Source organism: Trichomycterus rosablanca, chromosome 6, assembly GCF_030014385.1.
Source record: "Trichomycterus rosablanca isolate fTriRos1 chromosome 6, fTriRos1.hap1, whole genome shotgun sequence".
Classification (NCBI taxonomy): Eukaryota; Metazoa; Chordata; class Actinopteri; order Siluriformes; family Trichomycteridae; genus Trichomycterus; species Trichomycterus rosablanca.
Genome location: NC_085993.1, coordinates 3,672,997 through 3,689,219, shown reverse-complemented (window position 1 = coordinate 3,689,219; position 16,223 = coordinate 3,672,997). Strand labels below are relative to the sequence as shown.

The 16,223-nt window shown below is 43.8% G+C and overlaps 1 protein-coding gene across 3 annotated transcripts in view; it reads right to left on the bottom strand.

The window, feature by feature from the left end:
- tlk1b (tousled-like kinase 1b) overlaps nucleotides 1–16,223 on the bottom strand; it is a 28,865-nt gene that overhangs the window by 7,468 nt on the left and 5,174 nt on the right. For all 3 annotated transcript variants that reach the window (XM_062997283.1, XM_062997281.1, XM_062997280.1), the window contains exons 5-18: nucleotides 14,184–14,227; nucleotides 13,443–13,529; nucleotides 13,255–13,341; nucleotides 11,999–12,091; nucleotides 11,641–11,751; nucleotides 7,886–8,022; nucleotides 7,502–7,690; nucleotides 6,510–6,576; nucleotides 6,324–6,421; nucleotides 5,958–6,039; nucleotides 5,733–5,824; nucleotides 4,352–4,441; nucleotides 1,603–1,772; nucleotides 210–345 (exon numbers count right to left, since the gene is read on the bottom strand). In XM_062997283.1, the coding sequence (XP_062853353.1) occupies nucleotides 210–345; nucleotides 1,603–1,772; nucleotides 4,352–4,441; nucleotides 5,733–5,824; nucleotides 5,958–6,039; nucleotides 6,324–6,421; nucleotides 6,510–6,576; nucleotides 7,502–7,690; nucleotides 7,886–8,022; nucleotides 11,641–11,751; nucleotides 11,999–12,091; nucleotides 13,255–13,341; nucleotides 13,443–13,529; nucleotides 14,184–14,227 (1,483 nt within the window). The remainder of the gene's footprint in view (nucleotides 1–209; nucleotides 346–1,602; nucleotides 1,773–4,351; nucleotides 4,442–5,732; nucleotides 5,825–5,957; nucleotides 6,040–6,323; nucleotides 6,422–6,509; nucleotides 6,577–7,501; nucleotides 7,691–7,885; nucleotides 8,023–11,640; nucleotides 11,752–11,998; nucleotides 12,092–13,254; nucleotides 13,342–13,442; nucleotides 13,530–14,183; nucleotides 14,228–16,223) is intronic.

The following is a 16,223-nucleotide window of genomic DNA, read 5'->3' as shown; positions in this document are numbered from 1 at the left end:
TGCTATAGGCCAGTCGGACGTCTACACAGACATGCTTGGCTATATCTCAGTGAAAGGTGATGCCTAAAGCACTGCAGCGCATTGGTGCCAGGTCCAGGGTGTTTCTGCCTTGCAACTACGTTCTTCCCGGGGGAACTGGACCCACCATGACCCGTTATTAAACACTAATTGTAACACATTTAGTTTTTTTTAACATGAACCTGGCTCACCAGTAAGTCCCTGCACCCTGGGAGGTCAGGTCCATGCCATCTACACCGTAGTTATCATCGTCCATGATCTTCGACAGGCCAAAATCTGTGATCTTTATCTCTCCACACGCCGTACCATCCACCAGGAGGATGTTCCCTAAAATACACACAAACATACACACTGCATAACTACTGTATGCTGTCCTTATCTAACAAACATCTTGCACAATGTCCAGGTTAGTCCAATACATCGTTTGTTCAAAGACCATCTGGCAACACATTTAGATAATTTTACTTTAATTTAATTGTTTTCATTATTTCACCACCATTTTATTCTGATCAGGGTTGCAGTGGGTCTGGCTTCCCTGGAATCACTGGGTGCAATGCAGCAACATACCCCAGACAGGACGCCAATTCGTCACAGGGCCGCAGACACCACCAACCCCAGACTAGCCGATCATGTCTGATGCACGACCCCTGGATCCCAGCACAATTTAGTGGTGCGCCACCCGAGCGCCCATGGAATCATGTAAATAATAAACTATATTACCAAAAGTGTTTGGACACCTGACCATGAGCTTGTTGGGCATTTCATATCAAAAACAAATGGTTAAAACAGAGTAACCTCGAAGAGATCTTTTCACCTATAACAGCAGCCACTCTTTGAGAAGGCTTGTTACAATACTTTGAAGTATATCTGTGGGAATTTGTGCCCATTCAGTCAGAAGAACATTTCTATGGCTGGGCACTTATATTGGTCAAGAAAGCCCCAATTGATGCTGTTCAGTGGGGCTGAGGTCAGGGCTCTGTGCAGGCCACTGGCGTGTTGTTAAATTAAACTTTTTTTATGTATTTTTAGAGCTTGCTTTGTGCACAGGGGCCCTGCCATGCTGGAATATGAAAGGACATTCTCTAAGTTGGAAGTATATAATTTCCTTTATTTAACTGAATTATTACACCTATTAGCAATTGTTGTGGCTAAAATACATTAATACAATATTAAGAAGGGGTGTCTCAATAGTTTTGTCCGTATATGTAAACAGGACTGTCAAAATTCATGCACATCAAACGTCAAATCATTCATATGTTCACGGTTCAGTTACAGCAATCAAAAGAATAAACACTAACATTGTCACATCGTTTCTTGGATGTTATGCAACAACAATATATTTTGAACTTAATCACCGCTCCACAAAACAAATCCCCTCCCACCTACAGGTAGATAGATAGATAGATAGATGGATAGATAGATAGATAGATAGATAGATAGATAGATAGATAGATAGATAGATAGATAGATAGATAGATAGATAGATAGATAGATAGATAGATAGATAGATAGATAGATAGATACTTTATTTATCCCAAAGGAAATTATTGATTACAGATGTGTGATCGAGTAGGCGTGTCTCACCAGGTTTGAGGTCGTAGTGAATGATGGGTGGTTTGATCTCGTTGAGGTATCGGAGAGCGTTGGCGATCTGCATGACGATGGACCGAGCTTCTTTCTCTGTCATCAGCTTGTGCTGCTTCAGGTAGAAATCCAGATCGTTCCCCTCACAGAACTCCAGCACTGTACAGAACCTGGAAGCATCACAACACAAGACACAGCACTGATTCTATATCTGATACAGACAGGCTGGTGTTTCTGCAGAAGGTTTAATACTCCAGATTTTAACTGAAAGGTTCGGGAAGACTGGACTAGAAAATTACTAGACTTCTGCACCATCTGCGCGTCCAGTTGAAAATGAATAAAATGATGTGTTTAACCAACAGCATTAATCAAACAACAACATTCATAGTTTAGAAGAACCAAGCTATATGTGCACAATCCTGAAACCAACCCAAAACTCATCCTTGGATCCTTGGAACAGACCTAAAAATAGGGAGAGTGTGTGACGATGACCTTAGAAGCAATAGAAGTGCTATGAAAATGGTGCTGCTTCTGTAATGTAGAACTGAGTGAGCATTTTTTGTAGTCAATTTGATTATTATTATTATTATTATTATGTGCCGTCAGGTGGATTCCGACCCCTGGATACCTTGTGGATAGTGTTTTTCTTTCTTTTCCACATCATGTCTACTGATCTGGTCTTCAGGCTTCTTAAAGGTTCGTTCATTATTCCTCTAATTATTGTATTCCTCTAATCTATTCTGTTGCTGGCCATCCTCTTCCTCTTTACCTTTAACTCTTTTAAGCATAATTGACTTGTCCAATCATAATGTGTCAAAAATAGCTTTAAGTGCTTTGCTGTTAACAATCGACACAAAAACAATTGTTGGAAAAAGCTGTCAACCCCTTTAACCAGTCTATCTCCATCAGTGGTAATATTAGTGGTCTCTCCTGTGTTCATGTGGAAGTTCCATCTCTTTAACTTTCCTTGTAAGGACCTTCATATAATTTTCTAATTTTCTTCTGCGAGTCATCCACATATCTAACATTATCGGGTGTTCTTCCACCAATCTAATGCTCTGCAGTCAGTGCACATTCTGCTACCTTCAATCTGCAAATGACAACGCCAGCCAGTCCTTCCACTAATTCCCCTCTAGTGAAGCAAATAAAAACAAGGCGTGATGGAACAGGACAGACGGCAGGATTTGGTATTCTGGCATCATTGCAAAACACATGATCTGTCCAGACTGGCACAATCACAATGTGGTGGAATGAATCATAAGAATACGGGAGAACATTACACATCAGGACGTTTGGTTTGTGGTCACAGTTTTGAGAATTTACCAAGACATGCCAACACTGAGTTACCAACTCTTAACAAGGGTTGGTAAACTCCTGTCCTGGTGGTCTGACACATCAATTAATGTGTTGGGTTTCTAGGGTTTTTGTAAGTGTTCTACCTTTATCACTTTCATGCTGCACTATACTATTCTATTCCTAAACCATAAGCTTTGTGGATTTTTGACTATTACAGCACATCATCAGCACTACATCATTCGTTTAAAAGAGGTCAGAAAGGAGCAGGATAGCCTGACCTACACCATTAGTACTAACACACTCCTGTACCTTGACAGAAGGTGGATTTTACACCTTGTACTGGTACCAATCAGGATTGTCCTTTTCCTCTTTGGCCTGGAGAACACTGAAAACACTTTGAAAGGTGGACCTATCAGACCACAGTACACTGTCCCACTTTGCATCAGTTCACCTCAGAGGAGTTTGGGCCCTAAGTTTAAGCCCAGAGAAGTCAGTGGTGTTTCTATATATTTGCTTCTGCTTTGTGTATGTGAGTCTGAACTTGTATTAGCAGATGCAGTGATGCACCGTGTTTACTGACTAGGGTTTTCTAAAGGGTTCCAGAGTGGTTCTATCCATTATAGAAGCATTTCGACTTTTAATAAGATTTTTTTTTTTCTATATTCTTTATGCATTTTTTCTCCCACGTTTAATTACCCGATTGTCACGCTTCCTCTCCACCAATGCCGATCCCTGCTCTGACTGAGGAGAATGAAGCTAACCCACCCCCCCTCCGACACGTGGGCAGCATGTCGTATGCATCTTATCACCTACACTTTGACGAGTGCAATGCACCTTAGCACTGTGTACGGAGAGGCACACCCTAAGAGAACTCTTTTCTCATCTCTGTGCAGGCGCCATCAATCAGCCAGCAGAGGTCGTAATTGCATTAGTTATGAGAGAGAGAGACCCCATCCCATATCTGAACAACAGGCCAAACGTTGTTCATGTGGCCGCTCAGCCCAGCCGGCAGGCAGAGCTGAGATTCGATACGATGTATTCGAGATCCCAGCTCTGGTTCCAGCGTGTGTTTTTACCGCTGCGCCACCTGAGCGGCTACTTTTAATAAGATTTTAAAAAATCACAGCCATTTCATATTGGTTCCTGGTCCTGCTGTTTTTGCACAGAGATTTCTCTGGATACGCAATCTTTTCATAATGTTATGGACTGCAGATGGTAAAATCCCTGAATTACTTGCAATTATGTATTAAGAAACATAGTTCTAAGTAGTTTTCTTTAAAAAACAAACCTCAATCCATCTTTGGGTATAAAAAGAGCATTAACAAAAGTATTGGTTGTTTACAAGCAACCATAAGAGCATCACAGGTATTTTTTTAACATACCATAACATTGTAATGTTTTGTCAGGTAGCATTTAAGCTCGTTTTAGCCTTTAAACTGCTGCAGTTACTCACGTGTCTGTATCCAGAGAGAAGTAGTCGTACAGTTTGACTATTCTGGGATGGTCCAGTTGTTTGTGGATTCGGTATTCTCTACATGCGTGTCTGCACAAAGAGCACAGTGGAGAATTGACTATAAATAAAAAGTCTATTCTATTTACATTACATTTACTTTTAGTAAATTTACAGCATTTAGCAGTAACATTTATAATAGTTTTTAGAAGATTATTTATCCAAATCCAAGTGTAGTGTTAAGAACATACCAGGTAATTGCTTGGTGCTGCTTTGTGTATTCAAGTTAGGTTATGGTACAGGACTAGTAAACTGAACGTTGCTGGTTCAAGCCACATTTTTGGCAGGTTGAGAAAGAAAGGCCCTTAACCTTACGTTGCTTGCAATGTATACAGTCACAATTATAAGTCGCTTTGGATAAAAAGTGTCATTTTCCCAGTTGGTTGCTAGGGTGTTTCTATGTGCTAATTGTAATATCCCAGGTGATCAGTATGTGGTTGCTGTGTGCCTAGGTGGTTGTTATAAATCCCAGGTGATTACTAGGATGCTGCTAGTGTACATATATCATGTTGATCATTTTTAGGGTTTCACGCCAGGGCCCTACTCTCTGACGGCAGTATCGGAGAGGAGGATGCTGTCTAAGCTGCAGGCTATTATGAACAATGGCTCCCACCCACTTTATGACACAGTGATGAGACAAAGGAGCACGTTCAGTGCAAGACTCATCCTACCAAAATGCACCACAAAGCGCCACATGAAGTCTTTTCTACCTGTGGCCATCAAACTCTATAATTCCTCCCTTAATGTGTGACACTATGGTTTATCTGTGCAATATTCAGTATTCATATGTGCAATAATAATAATAATGTAAGCATTTTAATTATGTGTAAATAACTTTTTAACTTCTATTTGCAAATTTTTCTTCTTCTTTTTCTTTGTTTTAAGCTAGTGTTAGAGTGTTTATTCATTCTACATAAATGGGTGCTACTGTAAAAAACTGCAATTTCCCTCTGGGACCAATAAAGTATTCTGATTCTGATTCTGATTCTGATTAAAGCAATACGGTCCCTGGTTTCTGTCTGTGGACCTAGGTTCAATCCTTGCTGTTTATGTGGTTCTGAAAACTAAAGTGGATCACATTACATTTGTAGCTCTATTTTCTACTTTTAATTTGCTTCTATTTTTCTACTTACAATTTAAATCTCTATAAATGACATTTTAAAATATTTCTATACTAATGACTATGCATGTGACAAATAAACTTTGATTTGATTTAATTTGATGCAACCCGAGGGTTCAGGGCCTTGCTTTACTCTAGCAGGGCTTGAACCCTCAGCCTTCTGCCACGGCGACTGCTAAGCTATGGTTCAGCATGCCTACATACTTGTGGTAGTTCTCCTTCTTCTCCTCTCTCCAGTTCTTGTTGAGCTGGTGGATCTTCACCGCTGCGTAACGCTGCTCAAACAGATCGAACGCCTGAAAGGAAACAAAGCAAAATGGTCCACAGCATAAATCAGCTCAGTATGTAGGATTTCAAAGCAATGTTAGGCAACTAACAGAGATCCGAGAGCTGAAAGAGAACCCTGTGGAGAATTAAGCACCGAGTTACCTTATAAACCTCACTGAATCCTCCTCGTCCCAGCAGGTGCAGGAGAAGGTATCGGTCATTAAGGGTCGGGTGATCTTTAAACCTGGACAAACAAAGAAAACCCAAAATAATATGTAATTATAAAATGGAATTATGTTTTATTATAGCAATAATATAGGGGCACAGGGGAAGGTGAAGCAATCTATTATGTTCAGAGGAGTGCAAAGAGGAATTAACTACCTATAAAGTGGGTGCAAAATAATGTATACAAGACAGAGATTTAGGGGGAACTGGGTTCCACTCCTAACTCCGGGTACTAGTTTGAACCCCCAATACTTTAGGGCACATAATAAAAAAGACAGAGAGACAGAAACAGGCAGGACTCACTGAGAGCTGTCCTCATTACTGATCCTCTTAAGCTCCCGGATGTGCAGATTCCTCACCCGCTCCAAACGTTCCAGCTCGGCCTGAATCTCCGCTTCCTCCTTCAAACACATTCAGACAGGATCAAACACACGTACAGATGTGAGGACAGGGTCGAAGCAATGGCGTGTACATGCGGGCGAGGGATACCTTCTTAAGCTGACCCAGTCGGAGTTTGAAGATCTCCTCCTGCTCATGATATTCGGCTAAAGTCAACCTGCAACACCAACAAAACAAAGCTGCTGGCATTAGGGATGTACCTTTAATATACAGTATATACACCGATCAGCCATAACATTAAAACCACCTCCTTGTTTCTACACTCACTGTCCATTTTATCAGCTCCACTTACCATATAGAAGCATTTTGTGGTTCTACATTTACTGACTGTAGTCCATTTATTTCTCTACATACTTTTTTAACCTGCTTTCACCCTGTTCTTCAATGGTCAGAACTTCCACAGGACCACCACAGAGCAGGTATTACTGCCATGGTGGTGGTGTGTTAGTGTGTGTTGTGCTGGTATGAGTGGATCAGACACAGCAGTGCTGCTGGAGTTTTTAAATACCGTGTCCACTCACTGTCCACTCTATTAGAAAATCCTACCTAGTCGGTCCACCTTGTAGATGTAAAGTCAGAGACGATCGCTCATCTATTGCTGCTGTTTGAGTCGGTCATCTTCTAGACCTTCATCAGTGGTCACAGGACGCTGCCCACGGGGTGCTTTTGGCTGGTTATATTTGGTTGGTGGACTATTCTCAGTCCAGCAGTGACAGTGAGGTGTTTAAAAACTCCATCAGCGCTGCTGTGTCTGATCCACTCATACCAGCACAACACACACTAACACACCACCACCATGTCAGTGTCACTGCAGTGCTGAGAATGATCCACCACCTAAATAATACCTGCTCTGTGGTGGTCCTGTGGGGGTCCTGACCATTAAAGAACAGGGTGAAAGGGGGCTAACAAAGCATGCAGAGAAACAGACGGAATACAGTCAGTAATTGTAGAACTACAAAGTGCTTCTATATGGTAAGGGGAGCTGATAAAATGGACAGTGAGTGTAGAAACAAGGAGGTGGTTTTAATGTTATGCCTAATCGGTGTGTGTGTGTGTGTGTGTGTGGATGAAGTGCTACGTACAGTGTAGGTAGGGAGGGTTTGAGAAATGGATCGCTGTCGGCTCCGTTCACCGCTTTGGTCTTTCTGGGTTTGGGGTCAATGGAAGGTGCAGGGCTCTGGGAGGGGGGCGTGTTGGGGGGTTTACGCTTAGCTAGAAGTTTCCGCTGCCTCTCGATGTCCTCTCTTTGTTGGTTTATAGACTCCTGCTGCCTACACACACACACACACACACACACACACACACACACACACACACACACACACACACACACACACACAGTGTACGTTACAAATGACATGCAAAAATGTAACCAGCACTACTTATATTTAGTAAAATCAGTGCTGAATCATTTGGTTAATTAACCACCGTGTGTGTGTGTGTGTGTGTGTGTGTGTTTATGTTACTTGACGAGGTTCTGAAAGGCGAATCCGTCGGTCCACTGCTCAGTGTAAGAAGCTCCGTGTCTCACTGTGGTGAAGTGACCGAGCCTCAGGCGATCCTGCATGCTCTTCTCCCGACACGCCTGCTTCTCCTGAGTGCTCTGAACAAACACAAAACATTAACAATCCACCCGAACGTTCCCTTAACAATCCACCCGAACGCTCCCTTAACAATCCACCCGAACTTTCCCTTAACAATCCACCCAAACGTTCCCTTAACAATCCACCCAAACGTTCCCTTAACAATCCACCCGAACGTTCCCTTAACAATCCACCCGAACGCTCCCTTAACAATCCACCCGAACGTTCCCTTAACAATCCACCCGAACGCTCCCTTAACAATCCACCCGAACGTTCCCTTAACAATCCACCCGAACGTTCCCTTAACAATCCACCCGAACGTTCCCTTAACAATCCACCCGAACGCTCCCTTAACAATCCACCCAAACGCTCCCTTAACAATCCACCCAAACGTTCCCTTAACAATCCACCCGAACGCTCCCTTAACAATTCACCCAAACGTTCCCTTAACAATCCACCCAAACGTTCCCTTAACAATTCACCCAACCATTCCCAACAATCCACCCGAACGTTCCCTTAACAATTCACCCAACCATTCCCAACAATCTAGCCAAAAATTCCCTCAACTGTTGAGAAAACGTTGGGTGGATTTTTGTGAAAACATGTGAGGGGGGGTTTAACGAGAACGCTATATTTAATGTCACACAAGCTCAGTGCAAAACAACAGAAGAACACGAGCACAGACAGAAACGATAAATTCCGACACCTTCCCTACACACTCGCTCCCTGCGCCCTATAGTGCACTTAACATTCTTAAGGGCCAGACAATATATTTGTAATTGCTATCCGGTATGTACCAGCATGTCTCTGAACGTTGAGGGAACGTTCGGGGGGAACATTGAGGGAACGTTTGTGTGGAAACGTTCATGAAGGAACATTGAGGGAACGTTCGTGGGGGAACGTTGGGGGAACGTTCGTGAAGGAACGTTGAGGGAAAGTTCGTGGGGGAACGTTGGGGGAACGTTCGGGGGAACGTTGGGAGAACATTCGTGGGGGGAACGTTGGGGGAACGTTCCTGAAGGAACGTTGAGGGAACGTTCGTGGGGAAACGTTGGGGGAACGTTCGTGGGGAAACGTTGGGGGAACGTTCGTGGGGAATCGTTGGGGGAACGTTCGTGAAGGAACGTTGAGGAAACGATGAGGGGGAGCGTTGAGGGAACGTTCGTGGGGAAACGTTGAGGGAACGTCCGTGGGAAACGCTGGGGGAACGTCCGTGAAGGAACGTTGAGGGAACGTTCGTGGGGAAACGTTGAGAAAACGTTTGTGTGGAAACGTTGGGGGAACGTTTGTGTGGAAACGTTGGGGGAACGTCCGTGAAGGAACGTTGAGGGAACGTTCGTGAGGGAACGTTGGGGGAACGTTCGTGAAGGAACGTTGAGGGAAAGTTCGTGGGGGAACGTTGGGGGAACGTTCCTGAAGGAACGTTGAGGGAACGTTCGTGGGGAAATGTTGGGGGAACGTTTGTGGGGAAACGTTGGGGGAACGTTCGTGGGGAATCGTTGGGGGAACGTTCGTGAAGGAACGTTGAGGAAACGATGAGGGGGAGCGTTGAGGGAACGTTCGTGGGGAAACGTTGAGGGAACGTCCGTGGGAAACGCTGGGGGAACGTCCGTGAAGGAACGTTGAGGGAACGTTCGTGGGGAAACGTTGAGAAAACGTTTGTGTGGAAACGTTGGGGGAACGTTTGTGTGGAAACGTTGGGGGAACGTCCGTGAAGGAACGTTGAGGGAACGTTCGTGAAGGAACGTTGAGGGAACGTTCGTGGGGAAACGTTGAGGGAACGTCCGTGGGGAAACGTTGGGGGAACGTTCAAGGGGAAACGTTGGGGGAACGTCCGTGAAGGAACGTTGGGGGAACGTTCGTGGGGAAACGTTGGGGGAACGTCCGTGAAGGAACGTTGAGGGAACGTTCGTGGGGAAACATTGGGGGAACGTTCGTGAAGGAACGTTGAGAAAACGTTCGTGGGGAAACATTGGGGGAACGTTCGTGAAGGAACGTTGAGAAAACGTTTGTGTGGAAACGTTGGGGGAAAGTTCGTGAAGGAACGTTGGGGGAACGTTCAGGGGAACATTGAGGGAACGTGAGGGGGGAACGTTGAAGGAACGTGAGGGGGGAACGTTAGGGGGGAACGTTGAGGGAACGTTCGGGGGGAACGTTGAAGGAACGTGAGGGGGGAACGTTTGGGGGAACGTTGAGGGAACGTGAGGGGGGAACGTTTGGGGGGAACGTTGAGGGAACGTGAGGGGGGAACGTTGAAGGAACGTGAGGGGGGAACGTTTGGGGGGAACGTTGAGGGAACGTGAGGGGAGAACGTTGAGGGAACGTGAGGGGGGATGTCGTGTAACTTTCTTCTGCTAAATTCAGATAAAACTAAGGTATTACTTGTTGGATCCAAGGCTGTAAGCGGCAAGTTGTCTAATCTGGTGTTAAATCTTAATGCTTTCTTTATGACTCCCAGCTCAGTTGTAAAAATTTTATGCACACTAATGCCTGGTTCACACTACACGACGTTTGCCATGATTTTCACTCGCTGACTGGTCGGCGCTAGATTTGGCAGCTCAGGAGCAACCCGGCGTTCGCTCAGCGATCGAAACTCGGCTCTCAATCGCTATGTGTGAACTACTCAACAACTCGATGTGAGCGGTTCACCGAGAGCTCGGCGACCGAAGAGAGATATCTAGCATGTCAAATATCTGGATCCGAGTCGGCCGACTGGCAATGAGTGCGGTGTCGAACAGCAAATGAGAACGCAAGATACGGCGTGAGGGGAAACGCAGGGGAGGACAGAGGCATAAAATAGTTTATATCAGAATACATCAGCACACACACGTTATACAGTATTTCTGACCTTATCGTTCTCTACGAAACAGCAACGCTGCATTGCAAAAAAATATTTATTAACCTCCAACTCACTATAGAACAATCCATGCTGTTCGTGTTGCCAAATCCACTCAGATTCATTAATTTTTTCTCTTTGCTTTTACGCTGCACATCAGCGCACAAACTTTGATCGCTCGCTTATTGTTGACGTGCATTTTTGGACATGGTATCATTAAACCCCTCGTCACTTCTCATGTTTGTTTTCGTGACAGAACGTAGTTTGGGAGACCAGAGAAGCTCGCCTGCGAATCCAGTTGGTGATTGATGGTGTAGTGTGAACCCCCCCATCGCCGATCAGTCGTGTAGTGTGAAATACACACCGACTTGAAAGACTCCCGATTACAAGAGATCCAGTCGTGTAGTGTGAACTGTACAGCGACCTGACCACTTGGAATGTCGTGTAGTGTGAAGTTGGCATAAAATGCAGGGCTACATATAGTTCCCAGAATAAAAAAAAATCACTGCAGGGTGAAGAGCTCTTATATAGCCTAAGAACTATGGAATAATCTCCCCAGCCCCTGAATTCAGACTCTGTTTCAACATTCAAGACCAAGTCATACTTTCGATTAGTCTTTACAAACCAGGTTACAAACCTTTTTTGGTCCTGCAATCTGTGATGTCGATTGTAAAAAGTGCTATCCAAATACATTCTGCCCCTTCTAATGATTCTTCTATTTTATTATCTCTTGTATAAAATCTATTACATTCATAATTTAAATAATTAACTCCATTTTAAAGTGCATGGTCAGGTGCGGTACCTTCTCGATGAGCAGTTTTTTGCTCATGGTGGTGCACTTGTTCAGGCGCTCTTTGTGTCTCTCTAGCAGCTTTTGCTGTTCCTCGATCTGCCTCCTCAGATCACAGTTAGCCTGAGAAGAAGAATAAGTAGACAGTGTATTAGTACTGCAAATATACATATAGAGTCATATAAATATAAGCAGAGTATAGCAGATCCCCAGCAGCAGCCTGGAGGTAGAGGTAACTCAGCAGTCAGGGTACTGGAATAGTAATCAGAAAATCCCAGTTTGGCAATGTTGGGCTGAGTTGGGGCAATGTTGAGTTAAGCCCCTAACCCTTAAACTCTATCCTCTCTATCTTCTCTATCCTCATTCTCACCCTGAGCAGATCATCTATTCTTCCCTCCTTTTTCTCCAGGTCCAGATTCTTATTGCTCTCCAGGACAGCCAGCTTCAGCACAGTCAGATCCGTCTGATAGGAAACACGGAGTGAAATATTTTACATTTACATTTTCGGCATTTAGCAGACGCTCTTATCCAGAGCGACTTACAGAAGTGCTTCCATTGTAAACATTATCATACTGTAGTTCAAGTAGACAACAGTCCAAAAACACAAATCTGCTGAAAACCCTGATAGAACCAAACGTGTTTTTTTTTTTTGTTTGTTTGTTTGTTTTTTTTACAGGAAATGAATAAGATTATACGAATCCTTTATTGTCATTGCACATTGTACTTGTACACTTGCACAACAAAATTGAAATACCGCCTCTCGGTGCAAGAACAACAACAACAGCAAGCAATAATATTACTATATACAAATATAAATATAGAAAAGCACTTAAACAAAACAGAAGCAGGAAAAGAAGCTATTGCACATGTCCAATAGAAATGAAATTGCACAAGACCCATTGAATGACACATGATGTGTCACATGTTTGTGTTTAACAGAGCTATGGCCCTGCTGTAAAAACTGTCTTAAAAAAAAGAGTGTAAAAAGAGTGTTAGTAAGTAAGTACATGTCAGCTTAAGTGCTCAGTAAAGAGGTGATGAAGGTTTTTAATCGTCTTTTGATGACAGCAAGAGACTCAGATGTTCGGACAGACAGGGGAAGCTCGTTCCACCACTTGGGTGCAGGTACAGAGAAGAGCCTTGATACTCGTCTTCCTCTAGTCCTGGGTGGAGGATCAAGTCGAGTGAGACTAGTGGTTTGGAGGTTGCGTGGTACAGAGCGGGGTTTGATTAGACCTTGAAGGTAGCTTGAGGCTGGTCTATTTTTGGCTTTGTACATAAGCATCAGTGATTTAAACTGAATGCGTGCAGCTACAGGAAGCCAGTGAAGAGAACGCGTCAGTGGGGTGATGTGGCTGCGTTTAGGTTGGTTGAAAACCAGGCGAGCAGCTGCATGTTTGATCCTTAATATTTTTGTTTCCTCCCGCCCTCTAAAACATGCGAGAGATGACTGGCTACCCTAAAAGTACAGGATGCAATCCAGTATTGCACCCTGTGTTTCCAGGTGGTTCTGTACCCACTGTGACCCCAGTCAGGATGCTTTAAAATCCTATATATAAGCAACCTGAAAAAAAAAAATCATCCTAATGCAGCTACTGTGCGTGTATGCGTGTGCGTTTGTGTTACCTGCACACTCCTACTGCCGAGCTGCTTTGCCTGGGTCATGTGATCAGTAAAACACAGGCTGGTGGGTGAGGAGTTGTTCTGCATCACCTAACAGCCAAAAAATCCCCACCAACACAATCAATAAAAACAGCAGAACATCTCACAGGTTCTTCATCCCACAGCACAAAAGCTCTTGCTCAGACACTTACCATGGAACTGGGGGCGGAGTGAGAGCCTTGAAGGGCACGAACAGCAGCAGGCATTCCTCGAACCGGGCTGGAGCCATTACCCTGAAACTACAGCAAGACGAGTGTATTTATTGGGTACGCAAGCAAGAAAGTACCGTACATTTACATTTTCAGCATTTAGCAGACACTTTTATCCAAAGCGACTTACAGTACTGTGACAGTATACAATCTAAGCAATTGAGGGTTAAGGGCCTTGCTGAAGGGCCCAACAGCAACCTGGCAGTGGTGGGGTTTGAACCGGCAACCTTCTGATTACTGGACCAGCACCTTAACCACTAGGCTACAGCTGCCCTAGTACCGTAGCAGCTGTACATCTTCATCTACGCTCAGTGAGTGTACTTATCTCCAGTCTGAATTATTTGCTTAATTAATTAGGCTGCTCACAAGACTGAAGTATGTCTGTGGGAATTTGTGCCCATTCAGTCAGTCAAACAAGCATTTATATGGCTGGGCACTGATGTTGATCAAAAAAGCCTCAGTTGAAGTTCTGGTCAGGGATCTGTCCAAAGCATTGACATTTCTTTAAACTGAGCTTTTCCAGAACAGTCTTCCCTAAACTGTTGCAGCAAAGTTGAATATACTTTATTTATTACACCTTTTAGCAATTGTTGTGGCTGAAACACATGCATTCAATAATTAGAAGGGGTGTCACAATACTTTTGTCCATATAGTGCAGCTAATAAAAGATATGTCACCACCTACATCAAAATAGTCACTGATCTTTGGTCCCTTGCCAGAAGACTTTCCTGTAAAGTAAAGAGACAAAACAACATGATTTAGACCCACTGATTCTATAAGATCAGTCCAAACACAGCAGACAGACAGCAGAAAAGCTTTATTAAACAGCATGGAGGCAGTAAGACGATGTCAAGCTTCATTCATTCTGCATGTGCTACAACAGCATGGTGTGTGTGGTTGACCTGCCTCCTATAGAAAACGTATGGCGCATCATGATGAGGAGAATCAGACAACGGCAAAATGGAAAAAAAATATTTTAATGGCAAAACTGCAACAATTAGTGTCCTCAGTTCCCAAACCATCAAGTCTCATTAATAGGAAAAGGGGTTCAGTCCCAAACCTTTGAGTGTGTTACAGGCATGACATTCTAAATGTGTTTATATTTACAAAATACAATGAAGTACAAATTCTCACAGCCACAGATTCTTCTCTGTACTGCATTTTACAAAATAATTTAATAATAATAATTTTAATAATAACAGAATTTAATTTATAAGCACCTTTCAGGATACCCTGAAACACTGTACAGTTCAAGTAGAATTAAAACAAGTTGCCAACCAATAATGTACAGTCAAATATAGGGTTGGGCGGGATGACGGTATTACGGTATACCGCGGTATTTAAAAATGTTGACGGTATTTAAAAATGTGAAGCGCCAAATTTCTACTCAAGGTTTACCTTGAAAACGGAGACTTTAAGACCTGCGCGCATCCACAATAAGGGAGGGGCGGGAGTTGTAGGTGGGTGGAGCTCACTGATTGGTTGTGGAGGTGCTCACTTTTTGAGGCGATAACACAAAAGCAAGGGAGCGCTCTACATGGGGTGTGTTCAAACACCTAGTGAGCTGCCTTGCTGTCTTACTGCCTACACAGGCAGCTGCCTCAGTAGAGAGGATTCCAATAAGTCAATGACTTATTATAAGGCAGGTTATTCGAACGCGCTACTTAGACAGCGATTCCATCGGGTTTTGCTTGCTAAGCTAACAGTTAGTATCTTGCCATTCAAAACCATGGGATGGGGTGGCACAACGCGCTAGCATGTCAATACAACATCTCCGTGTACCGAATACGGTTACATTCACTGACAAGCCCGAACTTGCAAAATAACACACTTGTGCAAGTTTATACAATATAATATTATCTCTGTGTGTGTGTGTGTGTGTGTGTGTGTGTGTGTGTGTGTGTGTCACGCTCACTGTTCGCGATACTCGAATTTCGGATTTGAATTCCGACAATATTATGACTGATTAATTCCCCGTACTGATGGTGTATTACAGCCAATAAGAACGGCGCAAAAATGAAAAGAACATATAAAACATATATTATAACGGTTCCCAGAGACGCGACTCGGTTCATTTGAAAGAGCGGTTCAATAGAATCGGATCGCTCGCGAACGACCCATTACTAACAGAGAGACGCCCCCCCCCGCGGTAATACCGTATACCGCGGTATTTTATGAAGACGGTATGACGATATAGGTAACAATACAATCAACACAAGAACAGTAAAGCAAACAAGATAACAAGAAGGCAAATGTGGTTTGTAATACTGTACTGTACTGTACTACCACAATATCAGACATTCTACCAAAATAAGACCATAGATAGATCCAGGTTCAAATCTCAGTGTCTGAACGCTTTTGAGCCGAGCCTCCCTCATACGCTTGGTTCATTTACATATGTGCCCACCAGCAAATACCACCTCAAAATCTAGGCAAATAAAAACACTGCACACGGTCGGCGCTGTTTATACAGTCCAATGCAAATGTCATGCTGAATTCATTATTTATGGAAAACGCAGGGGTCTCAAGCTCTCGAGTTTAAATCCCAGGTGGTGCTATCAACCTGGCCAGGCGTCTGAACTGGGGGAGGAGGTGGAATGTGGTCTGCTGTTTAACAATCACGACCTTTGCTGTTTAGTCGATGCGTGTGCACTAGCAGTGGGGTATTCGCAGCGGTCAAAGAAGGGCTCTTCGGACCTAACCAGACCTACCACGCACCCTCCG